Source organism: Arachis duranensis, chromosome 9 (genome assembly GCF_000817695.3).
Source record: "Arachis duranensis cultivar V14167 chromosome 9, aradu.V14167.gnm2.J7QH, whole genome shotgun sequence".
NCBI classification, from domain to species: Eukaryota; Viridiplantae; Streptophyta; class Magnoliopsida; order Fabales; family Fabaceae; genus Arachis; species Arachis duranensis.
Window position 1 is genome coordinate 12,914,608 of NC_029780.3, and position 16,172 is coordinate 12,930,779.

General features: G+C 35.0%; 2 protein-coding genes across 6 annotated transcripts in view; one reads left to right on the forward strand and one right to left on the reverse strand.

Moving 5' to 3' along the window:
• The first annotated feature begins 5,472 nt into the window (after positions 1 to 5,472).
• LOC107464757 (polyadenylate-binding protein-interacting protein 3) lies at positions 5,473 to 14,080 on the forward strand. Of its 5 annotated transcripts, XM_052254025.1 has the most exons (16): positions 5,474 to 5,762; positions 5,989 to 6,042; positions 6,877 to 7,062; positions 7,134 to 7,289; positions 7,464 to 7,600; positions 7,782 to 7,972; positions 8,564 to 8,741; positions 8,867 to 9,103; positions 10,911 to 11,038; positions 11,126 to 11,186; positions 11,314 to 11,353; positions 11,581 to 11,918; positions 12,062 to 12,208; positions 13,193 to 13,291; positions 13,383 to 13,439; positions 13,742 to 14,080. In XM_052254025.1, exons 3-16 carry the CDS (start codon positions 6,933 to 6,935, stop codon positions 13,769 to 13,771), a joined length of 1,929 nt encoding a protein of 642 aa, XP_052109985.1. In that variant the 5' UTR covers positions 5,474 to 5,762; positions 5,989 to 6,042; positions 6,877 to 6,932; the 3' UTR covers positions 13,772 to 14,080. The 5 variants fall into 5 exon arrangements, with proteins under 5 accessions (XP_052109986.1, XP_052109985.1, XP_052109984.1 ...); XM_052254026.1 differs by lacking the exon at positions 5,989 to 6,042 and having other exon boundaries at positions 5,473 to 5,762; positions 6,906 to 7,062; XM_052254024.1 differs by lacking the exon at positions 5,989 to 6,042 and having other exon boundaries at positions 5,474 to 5,767.
• Positions 14,081 to 14,741: 661 nt separating this feature from the next.
• Positions 14,742 to 16,172, reverse strand: part of LOC107464770 (protein APEM9) — a 4,743-nt gene continuing 3,312 nt past the window's right edge. Inside the window, exon 7 of the mRNA XM_021130588.2 lies at positions 14,742 to 15,242. Coding sequence (XP_020986247.1) covers positions 15,113 to 15,242 — 130 coding nt within the window. The 3' untranslated portion in view covers positions 14,742 to 15,112. The remainder of the gene's footprint in view (positions 15,243 to 16,172) is intronic.

Sequence of the window (16,172 nt, forward strand, 5' to 3'; positions counted from 1 at the left end):
TATTAAATTTGTTTACAAAATAATTTTTGGTTGGGTTGTTTATTTTTATTTATAAAATTAAAAATACTAACCACATTACAAAACTAGCCGTTACAAAATTAACCGTTGAAAACTAGTCGTTATTATGTTACCGTTATTATTAATAAATTAATATTTTATTACTCTATATAGACTACTTACATGCACTTCTATTCTCACACTTTCTTCTACTCTTCTTCATCTTCTTTCAAGTTTACGAAATCAAAATTCTACTGATATTATTTTTTATTCGAAAAAATGGACTTAAATCAACTTGACTCTTTTTTCAATTACTTACAAAAAAATTTTCAAACTCCAAATATCCAACAATCTCAAATCTCAAACTCTCAAATTCCAAATTAAAACTTCACACTACCAAATACATTTAAAAATCTAAATCTACAAAATCTTCCTAATTTATATTTTCAAGCTCCTTACAATAATCAATTTTCTATATTCCAACTGCAAAATCAAAATTTACAAACACGACATTTTCCATTTTCATCCATATTTCACCCCTCTATCAGAAATGTTACTCTAACATCCTTACCGTTTCTAACTCAATTCAATGCATCGAGACATAACTCATATGGTGTTGGTGGCTCTTCTAATCCATCCCCTTAGACTCTGATACAATCTAGTCCAAATTTGTAATATTCAGATTTGTCAACCCTCGTGGATTAGATGCTATCGACCTAAATTTTGATGACATTGAAAATCGGAGGCAATATAATATTTAACACTGGCATTGAAAAGAGGATGAGATGTCGATCAGTACATGGTTAAATGTTTCAACTGACTCTATAGTTAGTAACGATAAAAAAGACAAAATATTTTGGAGTCGAATTCACAGCTATTGTATAGAATTTTTCGCCAACATGACAAGGAGGGTAGTTGCATGGAAGAAACGATAGTATAAGATCAACAAGGCAGTTGCACAATTTGCTGGTTGCTACGATCAAGTTAGTCAAAATATAAAGAGTGGTTTGAACGCTGATGGTGTAAAGGAGTTGGCCTATAAACTTTATTCTACAAATTACGGTCAAAAATTCACTTTTAAGAGGCATTAAAATATGCTTCATTTGGAGTAAAAATGGAGAATCCAACTACCTATACAAAGTAAAGGCTCAAGGAGAACCAAAGTTACTGTAACTAGAGCATACTCATCATCATCAAATCCAGAAATCTCATTGGTTGAGGAAACGGGTGTGGACCTCTCCGTTCGCCCACAAGGATCAAAGAAGAGCAAGAAAAAGGATAAGAAAAAAGCACAAATATATGAAGATCTTAGCGTTAAGAAATCATCGGTTGTTAAGAAACTATCTCTCATGAAAGATTTTAAGAATGTTAAAGAAAAGAAACTAATGGATAGGAAAAAAGAAAGAGAAGAGGAGATGGAACATAGAAAAAAGATAATGACAATCAAAGAAAAGGAGTTACAGATTCAAGCGGTAATGAAAGAATAAGAATTACAAACTCCGAGGTATATTAAAGAAATGGAGATAAATACAAAGGAAAGGGAAATGAAAAGAATGGCTAAGGAAAGGAAAAGATAAATGGATATGCAAATACTTAATACTGACACGTCTACAACGAGTGAAAAACGACGAGCTCTTCGTGAGATTACATGTGAGAAAATAATCAATAAGTGGTTTACTTAATGGTTTCTTGTGTTCATAGAGTTAAGTAGTATGTTTTATTTTTATTGTGTATTACTGTATGTGATGTAGTCTGTTTTATTCATTTGTGATGTAACTTTTCAAATTAGTCAATACTATTATGCCGTTATTGATTATATAAGTGACCTTTGCAAAATTAGCCGTTTTAAACTTAGTCAATTTTACAATGCTTGTCGTCAACTATAGAGTTTAACTATGTATTTTTTATATTAAATAATTTTACAAATTAGTTTAATCTCGAATTATATATTGTGTATTATTATTATATATACTTTTTTAATATTATATTGTTTAATAGTAAATTATTTTTGAATTTATAAATTTAAATAATATTATTGTAAAAATAATAACTACATTAATTTTAATTATTTTAATTAATTAATTAAGTGAGACCACAACATAGATTAAAGTTTTTTTTTTGGAGAAGAAAAAAATACTTTAAGTTCTTATTTACTGTTTATAATACAAAAATTGATCTGGAATTACTTTTTATGATAGGTAAACCATAAATAGAAATTGGAATGAGTTTTTTATTGGGTATAGTTTTAGTCTTTTGTTCAAAGAGAAAAAGTAAAAATTAAAGATGAAAAAAGGAAAGAATAATTGTGCCAAATATAAATTTATTATCTTAAATTAAGATTTAAAAAAATAAAAAATATTATTATCTATTTATAAATATTGTATAGTCCTTTTCTCTTGTCAATAAAACTTTTTAATAACAATTCGGATTTCAAAAGTGTATTATTAATTGGCTTGGAAAAATATTGAAGAAGCAGCTTAGTATTATGAAATGGCAACTCAGATATAAAAGTATAAATAGTTTTATATTAATGACCTTAATTAATTTTTAGAATTTAATTCTGATATACGGTCAGTATAAAATAGTTTTATACTTACATCACATAAGTAAAAATAAGAAAAAATTATTAAAAATATCCATGAAGTTATGAATACTGACAAAAGTACCTATAAACTAAAGAAATTAACGCTATACCTATGGAAGATGAGTTCTGTAAATTCTAATTTTTTGTTAACTTTTTAATAAAATTTTCAAACTACCCTCGTGTTTTATCTTCAACCTTTTGCTCCACCACCGCTTCTTCTTCCAAAATTCCCAACCTTTCACAATCGTCCACCTGTTGAGACTTGTTGAATCTGTGAACCTCATCCACAAGTAGAAACGGTTTTTGGATTACTCTTCATTCTCAGCTTTTTGGCCTCATCTACGGCATCTCTGACATCTTTGGCTCCACTAATGACAGCGAATAAAGAAACAACACAATAAATTGGTGATGGGGAAGGAGTTGACAATGGTTTTGGCGATGGTGGTCTTGTTGATGCCGGGAGACCCCAAAAGAGAATGAAGGGAGACAGTTGCGGTGGATGGTGGGGCGAAGGAGGGAAGTGGGAGAGAGGAGAGTGTCCTAACCAACGACGTTGTCGAGGGTTTTGGGACAGAGGCACTTGTATAAGAGCTTGTGGGTGTTCTTTTTGGAAGGGCAAAGAGGGTTGAAGAAGGAAGATTGAGGATTGGAATTTGAGGAGGGTAGTGATCTTTGGCGTTTTGAGAGCGAGGATACCTTGTTGTATTGTTGTTGCTCAACATCAATTGCTTGCTCTTCTTGTGGGTTTATGGAGTGCTTTGAGTGCGAGACGAAAAACCGTTCTATCTTCAGTTGCGTGGGCACAGGCAGCGGAAAGGTGAAGAGTTTGATTTGTGAGCGAGGATCTATTTGGTGGCTTTCACGGTGGATTTGCCGTCAACGATAGCCAGGACACGGCAGAAGATGTGCGGCAAGCAACAAAGCTTCTTTTCCGGAGGCGGTTGCGGTGTCGACACTACCATTGATTTTGGCCTCATCTGTTGTAATAGTTTTAGAGTCCATGTCAAGGATTTCAAAGATGCAAATTGGGTTATGGAGGGTTGAAAAAGTAAGTTGAAGTTGAAGATAAGGATAGTTTGAAAATTTTATTAAAAAGTCAACAAAAATTGAGAGTTTGGATATTATTGTTTTTTCATGGGTATAGCGTTAATTTCCTTAGTTTATGGGTATTTTTGTTGTGTTCGTAAATTTTATGGGTACTTTTGATCATCTTTCTGTAAAAATAATTATTTTTCACATTGACCACGGAAATATTCATCCAAACAACGGGCACAACTATATAAAACGCTTTATACTATTAGGCATTAGCTCATCAAACTTAAACTCAATAATTTAAGAATTTCACTAGGGAGTAGGGATGGCAACACCACCCGAACCCGCGGGTACCCGCCCCGGTATATATATAATATATAATTTTAATATATAATATGTGTAATATATATAAAATAATTAGTAAAATGATTGATAATATTGTATCATATTTAAAATGTTACTTTAATTTATGTTATGTATGTGATGATGGTTATATAAATTTTGAAATTTAATTTTATTTATTAGATTTTAATAATTATAGGGGCAGGGAGGGGTATCCGCGAGGGCAGGTTAGGGTTCAACCATTTACTACTTGCGGGTAGGAGCGGGGTAGGTTATTGTAAGGCGGGGCAGGGTCGGGTGAGCAAAAACCGCCCCGTTGCCACCTCTACTAGAGAGACAATGAGGAATCTTGACAATATGTACAATGGATTTTAAATTTGGCCAAATACAAGAAAAAAACCCAAACAGTTATTTCAAAAAATTAACTATTCCAACCCTAACTTACCAATGGAATTTATCCAAACACCCTGTCCCCCCTCCCCCCTAACCGTCTGCTATCCATCCTCATCAATCATCCCACTTCTCTGGCGTTAGAAGTTCCCTCATCGGCCATCAAACAATCATCCACGTAGTTATTTAAATAATCATCCGACTACCTAGTGAAATAACTATCTAGCACTTATTAATTGTATATATTTAAACTAAATCAGACAAAATAATCATCCAATTAAGAATTAAAATAACCATCTACATACCTAATAAGTTAAACATCCAACATCTAAATTCATCAATCTTCAATCCACTCGAGACGAAATACAGCAACAGCAACATGATATATACATTATTTCTCAATTCTCTCATTGTTTTTTAGATGCATGTGTGGGGACATGGATCTCAATATAGAAAGGGACCAAATTTTCTAAAAGAAACACAACCTGCGCTAGGTTGTAAGTACAACATAGACCACCCACCATAACGTGCTCCTGCGAGCACTGCCGCGCCACCAACTTCATAGCCGGTCAGATAACCATCACCATGAAGATGACAACCCCAAGCCGGAGAGAAAAACCCACACGGACACTAGAAGACTCTTGTGGCCACCGCTACCGTCGACTTTTACGGCGAGCGCTACAGCGAGGGTGAGGAAGATTTAGGCCGCAACGTCGTTGAAGGCGGCAACAACTATGGCGGTTTTGGGGTGTGCGACAGATGCAACATGCGCGAAGGAGTGTCTTCGTCAGACATTTTTAAACAGTTGGGTGGCGTCAGGTTGTATTTTGAATGGCAAACAGTGGTGATCTTTGCGACAGCAGTTCGGAGTGGAAGAGTATCAAAAAAAAACTGTAACACATCTTTCGCACGCATAAAATGAAAAAATATGTCACTTTTCCATAACTAAATTTTTATATTTTTAAAATTTAAAATTTAAAATTATTAAAAATTAATTAAATTATTTATTAATTAATTATAATTTCAATTTTATCCTTATTATACAAATTGTACACTAAATTTACTGTCTCCCGTACTTTTTTCATAATTTAATTTAAGATAAAACGAAAACAAAAACGAAGAGGTAGGCCTGTAGGGTGACAAAACAGAGCTCACGGTGGAGGCGAAAACAGCAGATCAGTGCTTGTGTTCTGATTCCTCAGCGCAGCGTTTTTCTCCTTTTGTCTTTGTGCCTTCAAAAATCTCAAAAACCATTCTTTCATTTTCCTTTCCATTTCCGATTCGCGATCACCAAACCAAGCCACGCCAAGCCAAACCCACTCTTTCTCCTCTTTCGAATCCCTAATCCCTCTTTCTTCGCATTCCCCAACTTCAAAATCCCACCAATTCCATTCTGATCCACTATCCCCATTAACCAGTAAGGTTCCTCCCCTTTCTCCTCTCTCTGTTTTTCAATTGTTTAATACGATGTGCTTATTGCTATGCAATGCATGCTTTCAAATCGGTTGCTACATGAAAATTTTGTTTTTATTTTTTTCAATATTTTTGTTTTATTCAATGATTCATTAACGGTTGATTAATTAATTGATCTCTGGGTGCATATCATGAACTTTCGGGCCGTGTGCATTTGTGAATGCAAAAAGTAAACATGAGGGGGGAAAAATTGACTGGAATATGGGGAACAAGACTGAACGGAGGTAAATGGAATTAAGATTCCACCTTGCAAAGTAAGCTATGCCTACGGAAATGTATTGTTGGGGGTTCTAGCCTTTATGTTTTAATCAGCTATTAAGCTTTGGAAGCCAACCTTTGAAATTTAAGACATTATTGTAGACTGGGAGTTGCATTGATTAAAGGTATTAGGGTTCCGAAGTTTGTTTCAAGGCTTTAGATTAAAGGAAATATGATTTGTTGGTTCTGGTTATTCATTTTGATTATGCAAGGTGTAGTTGTTAGAAAGTAAAAGGGTGCTGGAATGTGGGTTCCTAATGAAATTGAGTTGTTCCAGACCGGGACTTCAAATTTATTTTGGGTTCTGTTTTAGCTGATAAAGGCCAGAATAAGTTCTGGGGGCATATTCTTCTGTTCTTTATGAAAATGGGGTTGAATTTAATGTTTCAGTGAGGGAGAGAGGATAATGATGAGTGAACAGTTAGTCTGAGGAAGGTTGCTTTTTCATGCTTTATTAGAAACACCTTTGATATGCTTAAATTCCCGTGAAATAAAGCTTAAAAGGTTAGCTTGTTAAGAATCTTAAATGTCCAAAAAAAGATTTAAAAAAAAGCATCAGACTCTCAAACGTATAGGCACTTGGATCTTGTCTGTTGTAAATAGTGCTTTAAATAGTTTTCTCATGAATTGCTAGATCATCCAAATATGGAGTCAATTTTTTCATTTATTAATATATTGTTGAATGGGTATTTCTTCTTGGCAAATAATAGAATTGTTTGTGGTTTTTTCATTTTATATCTCACTCCTTTGTAATCTTTAAGAAAGTCTTTAAACATTGTCGTTTCATATCCATCTTGTAGATAATAAATTGACTTCCAAAGTATTCTAGATCAGTGGAGGAGGGGTGTGTTTCAGGATGAATTTGCAACAAGTGGGGCAATCTAAATCATCTAATGGATATGGTCGTCGGAAGTATGAAAAAGGAGCAACTAAGTCTGACAGTAAAATCTCATCTGGAAAATCAAATACCAGCAGTGTAGCTGAAGGTGCACTTTCTGACCTAATTTAAATTTATCTATTTTACACCCCATGTTGCTGATATTTGTTATCGTGGCAGTGACTGGCAGTAAAAGTGGTACTTATGAGAGTCCGTCACATGATCGGCTAGTGTATGTAACATCATCTCTTCTTGGGCATCATGTAGAAGTCCAGGTGAAAAATGGATCTATATACTCTGGAATATTTCATGCAACAAATACTGAGAAAGATTTTGGTATGTTCTGTAATATTCATTTAATTGGTTTTGGCAATATGAAATTGAAGGCAATCATCTTTCTGTACTATTTGTCTGAATAGATAATTGGTTCATGTTTTGATTCTTACTTTTATAGGTCATAGAGATTTTGACATTTTTTTTCTGCTTATATCATCAATATTGCACTTTTAGGAATAATTTTAAAAGTGGCTCGCCTGATAAAGGATAGCTCTTTGCAAGGGCAAAGATCCAGTGTAGAAATTGTCAGCAAGGCTACTTCTAAGACTTTAATTATACCTTCCAAAGAGCTTGTACAAGTCATAGCGAAGGTTTGCTACTTTACATGTATCTGCATTATTGTGGTCCATTTTTCTTTAAAAAAAAATTTAATTACATGCTATATAGAGATGAATGATTTTTGAAAAACTGTAGTTTAGGATTAGCTGAAGTTTCTTTGAATGCACTTTCAGCTATGTTGTTGATGCTATTTGTTATGTGTTGTCTTTTCAGGATGTTGCTGTTACTAGGGATGGCCAGCCTAGTGAATCTCATTATGCTATGCATCAGGATATAATGGTTGATTCAGTTATATCTCAATCTCGCCATGTCGAGATGGGGAGAGAATTACAACGATGGGTACCTGATGATGATGATCCACAATGCCCTGAACTGGAAAATATCTTTGATGGCCCTTGGAATAGGTAGTTTTACATTTCTCTTGTTGTCTTTAAAAATCGTTGGTCTTTAATCATTAAGATGAGGCTGAGCTGAGTCTATGACATTATGTTCTGAACCAACGGGAGGATAAGAACTAGAGTTTGTTACATAATTTGGCAGGTATAGGAACCACAATCAGGGAATATTTTGTGTAGTGGGTTTGGGGTGTGAATATTTGGCAAGAGTGAGATGTAGGGAAGGATTCTGTCATTTTGACAGGAAAATACCACTGAGGCTGAAGAGCTTCAATGTGCTCAAGAGTGTGTTTTTTTGTGTGTGAGCGCGCGTATTTTTATTTTTTTTCCCCTCAGTACTATTAAGTCTTTTGCTGTTTTATTAGCAAAAATACCAGAAAGTTCCAGACTGAGTTGCTCAGAGCTTAGGTCTAAAGGAGCATATTCAACAAATTTCATTTCCATTTGTTATATATCTTGATTATAACCAGTTTAACACACCGCGACTACCATTAATTTTTTTTTGTTCAATAATTTCATCTTTTTTTACTTTAGTTTCTTCACGGCTCTGCCATCTTGTTTTGCACTGACAACTTTTTTTTTTTTTTGGTATTTTTCTAGGGGATGGGATCAGTTTGAAACAAATAAAACGTTGTTTGGTGTAAATAGCACATTCAATGAAGACCTCTACACAACAAAGCTTGAAAAAGGGCCTCAGATGAAAGAGCTGGAACAAAAAGCTTTAAGAATAGCAAAAGAAATTGAAGGGGAGGGTACCCATGATCTTCATCTGGCAGAGGTTGGTCTGGCTTCTTTTTTTTTTAACCTCCCCCTTTTCCTTTGTAAGTTTCTATAATTTTTATGTATAAAAGGCTTCTATATTTTTTTATGTGAATTCCTCAAACACTATGATTTTTTCAACAGGGAAGAGGCCGTTATCATGATGATTTTGATAGTGATGAAGAAACCAGATTCTCTTCAGTATATAGGGGAAAAGGTGTTGATGACAGTGGATATGATGAAGATGAGGAACCAAGGTTGGATTCATACAATTCTGAAACATTTGGCAGCATCACAGGTTCGGTCATTAAGAATCCGGGTGAAATAAGTGGTGGAAAAGCCAACAATGGAGCACAAACTTGGTCAAACTTCTCTAAAATGGTATCTCCTCAGCCAATTTATTGACTAAAGCTGTTACACTTCAGTAAATTTCAAACACTTTTCACTAGTTAGTCCTTAATTGGCTTGAATGCTTCCATCATGTTTAATACATAACTGATTTTTATAATTAATTCCTTTTAGATCTGCTGGCATACAAAAATTTGTAAGCTAGATAATAATGGCATGCCCCATGTACTGTTGTTTAATACTCGGCATCAATATTGTGGGTTCTATTTAAGTTGCTTCTAGTTCAGGAGTTCAGGTGTGGGTTTATGACCTAACTCCTAACAGGACTAGATGGAGGGAGGACAGGTACAACCGTTTGGGAATCTATTAATCTAATGATATTACTGGGTTGATCTATATCTATGTCATGGTGCGAGTGATGACATTGCTTTTCCAAGCTTTTTTTCTCCTAACTGGATTGGCATTAATGAGTTCATGAGACAAATATGATTTGTTAGATGTTTGCTTCCCGGTGCCCTGAGTTCACAGTTGTCCATCCATAAATTACGAAATCAATGACGATAAAAAGGAAAATTTTCCCCACCAAAAAAATAAAATAAAAAAGGTAGCAAAGAATAACAAGCATCCAATATAGTTTTTTCAGATAAAAGAATGAAGATGAGAGGATAAGAGACCCTTCTAAGGTAATGAAAGATGAATGGAGTGGAAAATTATGTCAAGAGGATAGGCAATAAAGACAAGAGGTTAGATTAAAGGATGAATCACTTGCCCAATGGCCCTTCCGTAAGTGATAGTGTGAACCATCAACCTTCAAGGAAAGCAAACATTTGAAGGTAGAACTAGAATTACAATGATAAATAAATTTCCAGGGCTAGAATGAGCAGCATTGGTAGAAATATTAGCATTTCAACCATTTTGCCCAAGGCATACTTAACTCTTGTTAACTTCAGCCATAGAGGATGAGACTCTCAAGGAAACCACCATAGCCATTTTGAAGCCATGGTATTGTTCTTAGACACCATATTGCCCAGACTTCAAGCCTCCTTCCTTTTCAGGCCAACAACCAACCTCCCAACTCATTAGATGATCACGAGCCCCAACATGAATCTGAAGCACCAAACCAAAGAAAATCCCTTGTAATCTTTTCAATGATATTGGTCAACCCCGTTGGAATAATAGGCATCTAGATAAACATGCAAATAAGAAAACGAAAAAAATGAACCACTATAGCTGGTTCTTACTGCTTGGGGACGGTCTTCAGCAGACCATTGGGAATAAAAGGGGAAGAACTCAAATAAAATAGGGACACAACAAAATTTCTTTTATCGAAGCTTCAAAAGAAATTAAGCCTTCTAAATCCTTTAGGTATTCGATTCTTTATTGTTGTTGCTGTCATTTGAAGTTCCATTTCTACCTTTTCTTCAGTTATATCCCTTAAATCAACTAACTACATCTCCATGTGGTGGAGAGATGACTGTGGATCACAAAACTAGCTGCATTACTGAAAGGCCTTGTAGAAAATACTTCCTTGTGAAATGCCTCCCTCACTCAGCTTTTTGACAGCTAAGCAAGGCAGACTTCCTCTTTAGAAGAAGCATTAATAGAGTCAACCCTAAAACATATTGCTGGATATGGTTAAATATCTTTCATTTTGGCAAAAAGAATCTTTTGAAACAAAGGCCAATATATATTCTAGAACAATACTTTGGGTCTAGAACAAAATTTCAATAATATGTTTCTTTTGTTTGAGTTTTTGGTTTGACCTCCTTACTCCCTTTTAATAAAATAGTGACTTTGCTTCTGGAGTCAGGATAACCTTTCATGTTACTTTTTTGCACAGGATCACTCACAGTCATCTCTGTCAAATACTGGTGTGGATTTAGGCCGCTCTGGTGCTGATGATCATGCTAAGCAATTAGCATCTGAACTCCCTACGCAAAATTACTCATTTCAAGATGGAGAATGCAGGTCTTTATTTGCTTCTGCTAATTATATTTTAGAACTTAAAATATAAATATCAACTGTCATGAGTTCTCAAATCCAGTATACTTTCAGGATTCAGAATTGTGTTAGTGATCCAAATGAAACCAGTGGTAATGCCACAGAAGAAAATCAGGTAGCAAGTTGAGGTTTCGGTGTTGTTTCTGATATGTTTACAAAAATATGTTGAATGAGATTGCAGCTAGAATGAAACTCCTAGATCTCATTTTTTTATTCATTTTCCTTTTCATTAACTGATGCAGCAAGCTGAGGATGTCCGCCTGTCAAAATCTGAGGGTTCGTGTAATTTCTTTTTCGTCTCTCTGAATTGATTAGGTCATTTGACTATGCCCGCATGCAATGAATATGGATGAAATACAAACCTCATTTTCTCCATTTTTTTATTGTTAAAGGAGTACTGAAACATTCTGTCTGTACTGGATGCTCTCATCTAGTTATGAACATGTTCATTTAGTGGTTAATTCCTTCATTGTACATGGATCCCTCTTATTGTAGCAGTTTTAATGCAGATTTACAGCCACCACATAACTTGAAGAATGTCGTCTCTGTCTCTGATAAGGGGGAATCATCGCCTAATACCACCTCCTTTACCCCTTCACCACATATTATATCAAAGGGTCTTGAAAAAACTGGGTTATGTGGGGAGTTTACTACTGGGACTTCAGCATCTGGCAGATCTAGTGAACAAACAAAAGCTGCAAATTCACGTGGAAGAGTAGGTAGTGCCTCATCATCTGGTTCAGATAATGTGGGCGGTGTGGCCGCATCTTCTGGTTCTGGTCTATCTCCGAGTTCTTCAGTTGGATCATTGTCTTCTGAAAGATCTACTTTGAATCCCCATGCCAAGGTGCGAAAGTTCAAGATTGACTTTTTAATACGCGAAATTGCATGTACAAATGCTGGTTTTTCTTTTGGGTTATAAGTTCTGGTTGTTTATATTACTGATGTCTCTCTGAACTTGCCCTTTTTTGGTTTTCCACTTGATGTCAGGAATTCAAGCTTAATCCCAATGCCAAGAGTTTTATTCCGTCCCAAAATCCTGTTAGGCCCCGATCCCCAGTCTCTGATGGTTCCTTCTATTTCCCAGCTAATGTATCTACGGTACCAAATATGCCCGCGATGCCCATGGGTATTGGAGTAAGTATATTATGGAAAGATATTCTCAATATCCAATGAGGAAATCATGTATTATATTAGTGTTTGAACATGTATTATACTATTATAGTTACAGAAGATATTTTATTTGAAAACCCCATTTGTCGTAAGGATCCATTTTGAATACTACTTGGTCTACCACATGTCTCTTCCTGCAGTGAACTAATGTTGGATGGATTAGGACTTATGATATACTTTTCTATTCTTAGTTTCTTACTGTGGTGGTGTTCGAAGGTCCAACTTCAGTTGTTAGGTTAGCTTAAGAGGTGTGAATTTCCTACCGAGTTTCGGTATGAAAAGATTTGAATATATTACTGCTTGTTTCCCTTTTTGGAATGGGTAAGAAAATTTGACTGGATACTAAGGGAAATCCATCTTCTAAGCTTCACTATTTGAGCCATGGTACTATATCCTTGGAAGATGAAACTAATATTTATTAGAAAAAGCGTCTTCTGCCTAAACCAAAGTTGGCTTCATTTCCCTTTTTTTCAAATGAATGTATAATGGAATATCTCTCATTTGATAGCTGCCCTAATTTATTGGAGAGTTGCATCTTTGGTTCCATATTGTATAGCAGAATTGAGAATGCTAGGGAGGACATTTGGATTTACTATGGAATATATTGATTAGAAGTGATGACATTTGGATTTACTGTGGAATATATGGAGCAGAACTGTGTAATAATGGGTTTGCAGTGACTTCGTCAAGTCTATTAAGAAATTTGACTGCACCCATGGAATGAAGAAGTGCCATGGAAACCAGTTCCTCCCAAACTATATAAAATTCTCACTAAGGTTGAACATTGTACTTGTGGTGGTCAAAGGAATTCTACGTGTAAATAATCTCATTGTAAATCAACGGCATCGTCTGATCTAACTGACCCCACCTAGTGGGATAAGGCTCTGTTATTGTTTTGTTGTTGTTGAACATTGTACTTAAAGCTGAGATTTTGCATTTGGTGTGCAGGTTGGTAATACTTTTGCTGGGCCACCACAGCCTATGATATATAATCCGCAGGTAGCACAAATGCCATCCCAAGCATATTTTCATCCAAATGGACCACAGGTTGGATTTTGCTGGAACTTTCTCATTTGAAACTTTTATATGCATATCGATGCTTCAGAATTATTCGTTAATATTTTGGATCTAATTGCAGTATGGACAGCTTCTTGGTCATCCTAGGCAGGTTTTGTACATGCCAAGCTACCTACCTGTAAGGATTCATATATTATACTGTGTGCCTTGTCCTCGTGCTTTTATTACTATCTATTTGTGTATTTATTTATTCATATATTATATATTGTGGGAAAGAAAAAAGGTTTAACTCGGGTTATCCCAGTATAGTTATATATACTGATGTATCATGGACGTTACTCATTCTTCCATGTAACATTCTGGGGAAGACATGTCCTCATTTAGATATCTGAAACAATCCCTCCTACCATTTGTAAACTTAGAGCAGTTTCATACTCAGTTTTTCTTGGAACTCGAGTCTTATTGTTCGATATTTTGCAGGAAACACCGTATAAGGGACGAGATTATTGACCACTTGGCTGACTCCACTGTTTCTTACCTGAAAAGAAAAACCAGACTCGATTTCTTAAAATGTGTCTTAGATGACGAGGATTTCAGCAGAGCAGCGTGTGGGAGGATCCCGCAGTAGTACGATCATTTCCCAGACCGAGCTGGCCACCCCATTTGGGATATAAGTTAATGATCTGTATTAACATGTATTTTCTGGGATTGTGTTTTCGGTGATGTTGTACACATTTTACACGGAGTCATCTTTGTTTTCTTCAGCGATATATTAATATGCTAAATTTATTTTAATTCATGTCTTCTCCCGTTTAATCACTTTTACAGTGTTTTGATTTCTGGTCTTGTCTACACCGTAGCCAAAAAAATTGAGTCGACATTTTTCTGTTACACCCGCTCTCTACTTGCCGTTTTCTATATTCTTACTTTATTCTCGAGCTTCAATTTTACTCCACACTTCTTTACTTGTAGATTATCTTAATGTCACGTGAGTGCGTTATATTGTGCTGAGTGGGATAAGTATTATGTTAAACTACATTTATTACACACTTCTATAGTTCCATACTATCATTCTTTGAGCTCTAACCCACTCATTGTTTTAAGTTGGAAAAGATCATTATGGGATCCATGGGATCATAAGTTCATAACCTTCAATTGTTGTTTATACGTTATCTTTCCATTGAAGATTTCCTTCATCTAGCTTATGAGCTATGGAATTTGTGAAACGTTGGATCAATCCTATGTTTGCCCCGTGTTCATGTTCAGTTAATTATAGAAACTACTAACAACTTTAGAGTGAAATGCAGCTGGCACATCAACAAAGGCAAACAATCTTCTGTTGATATTCACACGAATGAAGCATAAGAGATGCATTCATGCAAAATATGCCATTTTCTAATTAGACTAATGAATAAGTCAGGAACAAACTATTATTTTGGTCCTCAAAATTTAGCTTTTGTCAAAATGAACTTTGAAAGTAAGAAATAACATTTTAACCCCTCATTATTTTTACAAGGCATAATACACAGCTTGATCTTCTATTGTGCTACCAACTTGATCTTCTATTGAAGTAAAAAAAAATATAATCACATTGCTGATAATGACAGAAATTGCATCCAGCAACGATATGAAATAATCAATTTTAAAATTATTATCATAATAGTACACTGATTTCAACTACTACTACTACACAAAATAGAATACATAAATTGATGTGTAGCTTGGAGTCATGACCTCGAGAATTATGAGTCCTACGGCCTTACAGATCAGCATAAGGAAGTGCATCTTGAAATATCTATTAAGTATTTCTTATACCCAACCCAGAAAAGGTCATGCTGATCAACAGTTGCGTCATCGACCTTGATTTGCAGCAGCGGCAATTGGCTGAACAGCTGCAAGAGGATTTACTTCATATGAAAATGCAAGCTGCCACAAATCTACCAAAGCTCTCTTCATTGCGGTTACTTGTGTTCTTACCATCCTGAATGAATACGCAAACACTGATATCAACTGAATCCAAAAGCAAATAGAGATATACCAAGAGCTTGTTTCTTACAAATTCATATTTGATCACATCAAAGATACCAGGCGTTCAAGTAAAAATAAGTGTTTCTAAATGTTTGTGAAGCACACATTTAGTGTACAAAAAGAGAATGGAAGTATTTCTCTGGCATGAGGAGTTATTAATTTATTATATGACAGTGTAACAGACCAGCCTGGTTATAAAAGGTTGCTTCAACCATAGGATTAAACATGAAATTATGAACAAACGAAATCAGATAATTAATTACTTCACCACAAAAGAGTAGAAAGTGAAATGTTTTTTAGTCATGTTGAAAACAGATTACTTGGGAAACTTCAATACAAAATTTTGGAAAATTTTAGCCTGGGTGGGTAAAACAGAGTTTCAATTGATACGAAAACATGAATCAAATCTAATACATGGTCAAAAATAAAATAAATCACAAGGGGCGACCTTGAATTGCAAAATATTGCCTTCAACTTGATGAAATAAAAAAATATTTACCTTAGTCAGTCCATTAGGTCTACTAATATAGAATGGCATGGTTCTTCAGAACATGTTTCCAACATAACTACAAATACGGTATCTTAGTCTCAATTTGTCATGTTTAAAATCACAAATACTTCACCAGTCATTTACGAGTTCAAGAAGTTCATCTGTCCTTGGTAAGTGCATCCATTTATCAAGGTAACATCACTTCATATTTCATTGCGTGATATACAATATTCCCTTGCTCTATATACAAATCATGCATGAACTTATCAAAGAAGGATAATTTCTATGCAAGATAGTGCATTAGCCTTTGGCACCTCTCAATTATTTTCATAAGAGTGTGCTAGAAATTGGCATTTGTCAGTTGTGTTCATAACCTTTCACAAAGCCTGTTAA

What these genes read in the sequence shown, in the direction of transcription:
- LOC107464757 (XM_052254026.1), top strand. Translation starts at nt 6,933, where the DNA reads ATGAATTTGCAACAAGTGGGGCAATCTAAATCATCTAATGGATATGGT. An exon ending in TTTCAAGATGGAGAATGCAG is followed by an intron (nt 11,039 to 11,125) that starts GTCTTTATTTGC and finishes GTATACTTTCAG; the next exon opens with GATTCAGAATTGTGTTAGTG. An exon ending in ATGCCACAGAAGAAAATCAG is followed by an intron (nt 11,187 to 11,313) that starts GTAGCAAGTTGA and finishes TAACTGATGCAG; the next exon opens with CAAGCTGAGGATGTCCGCCT.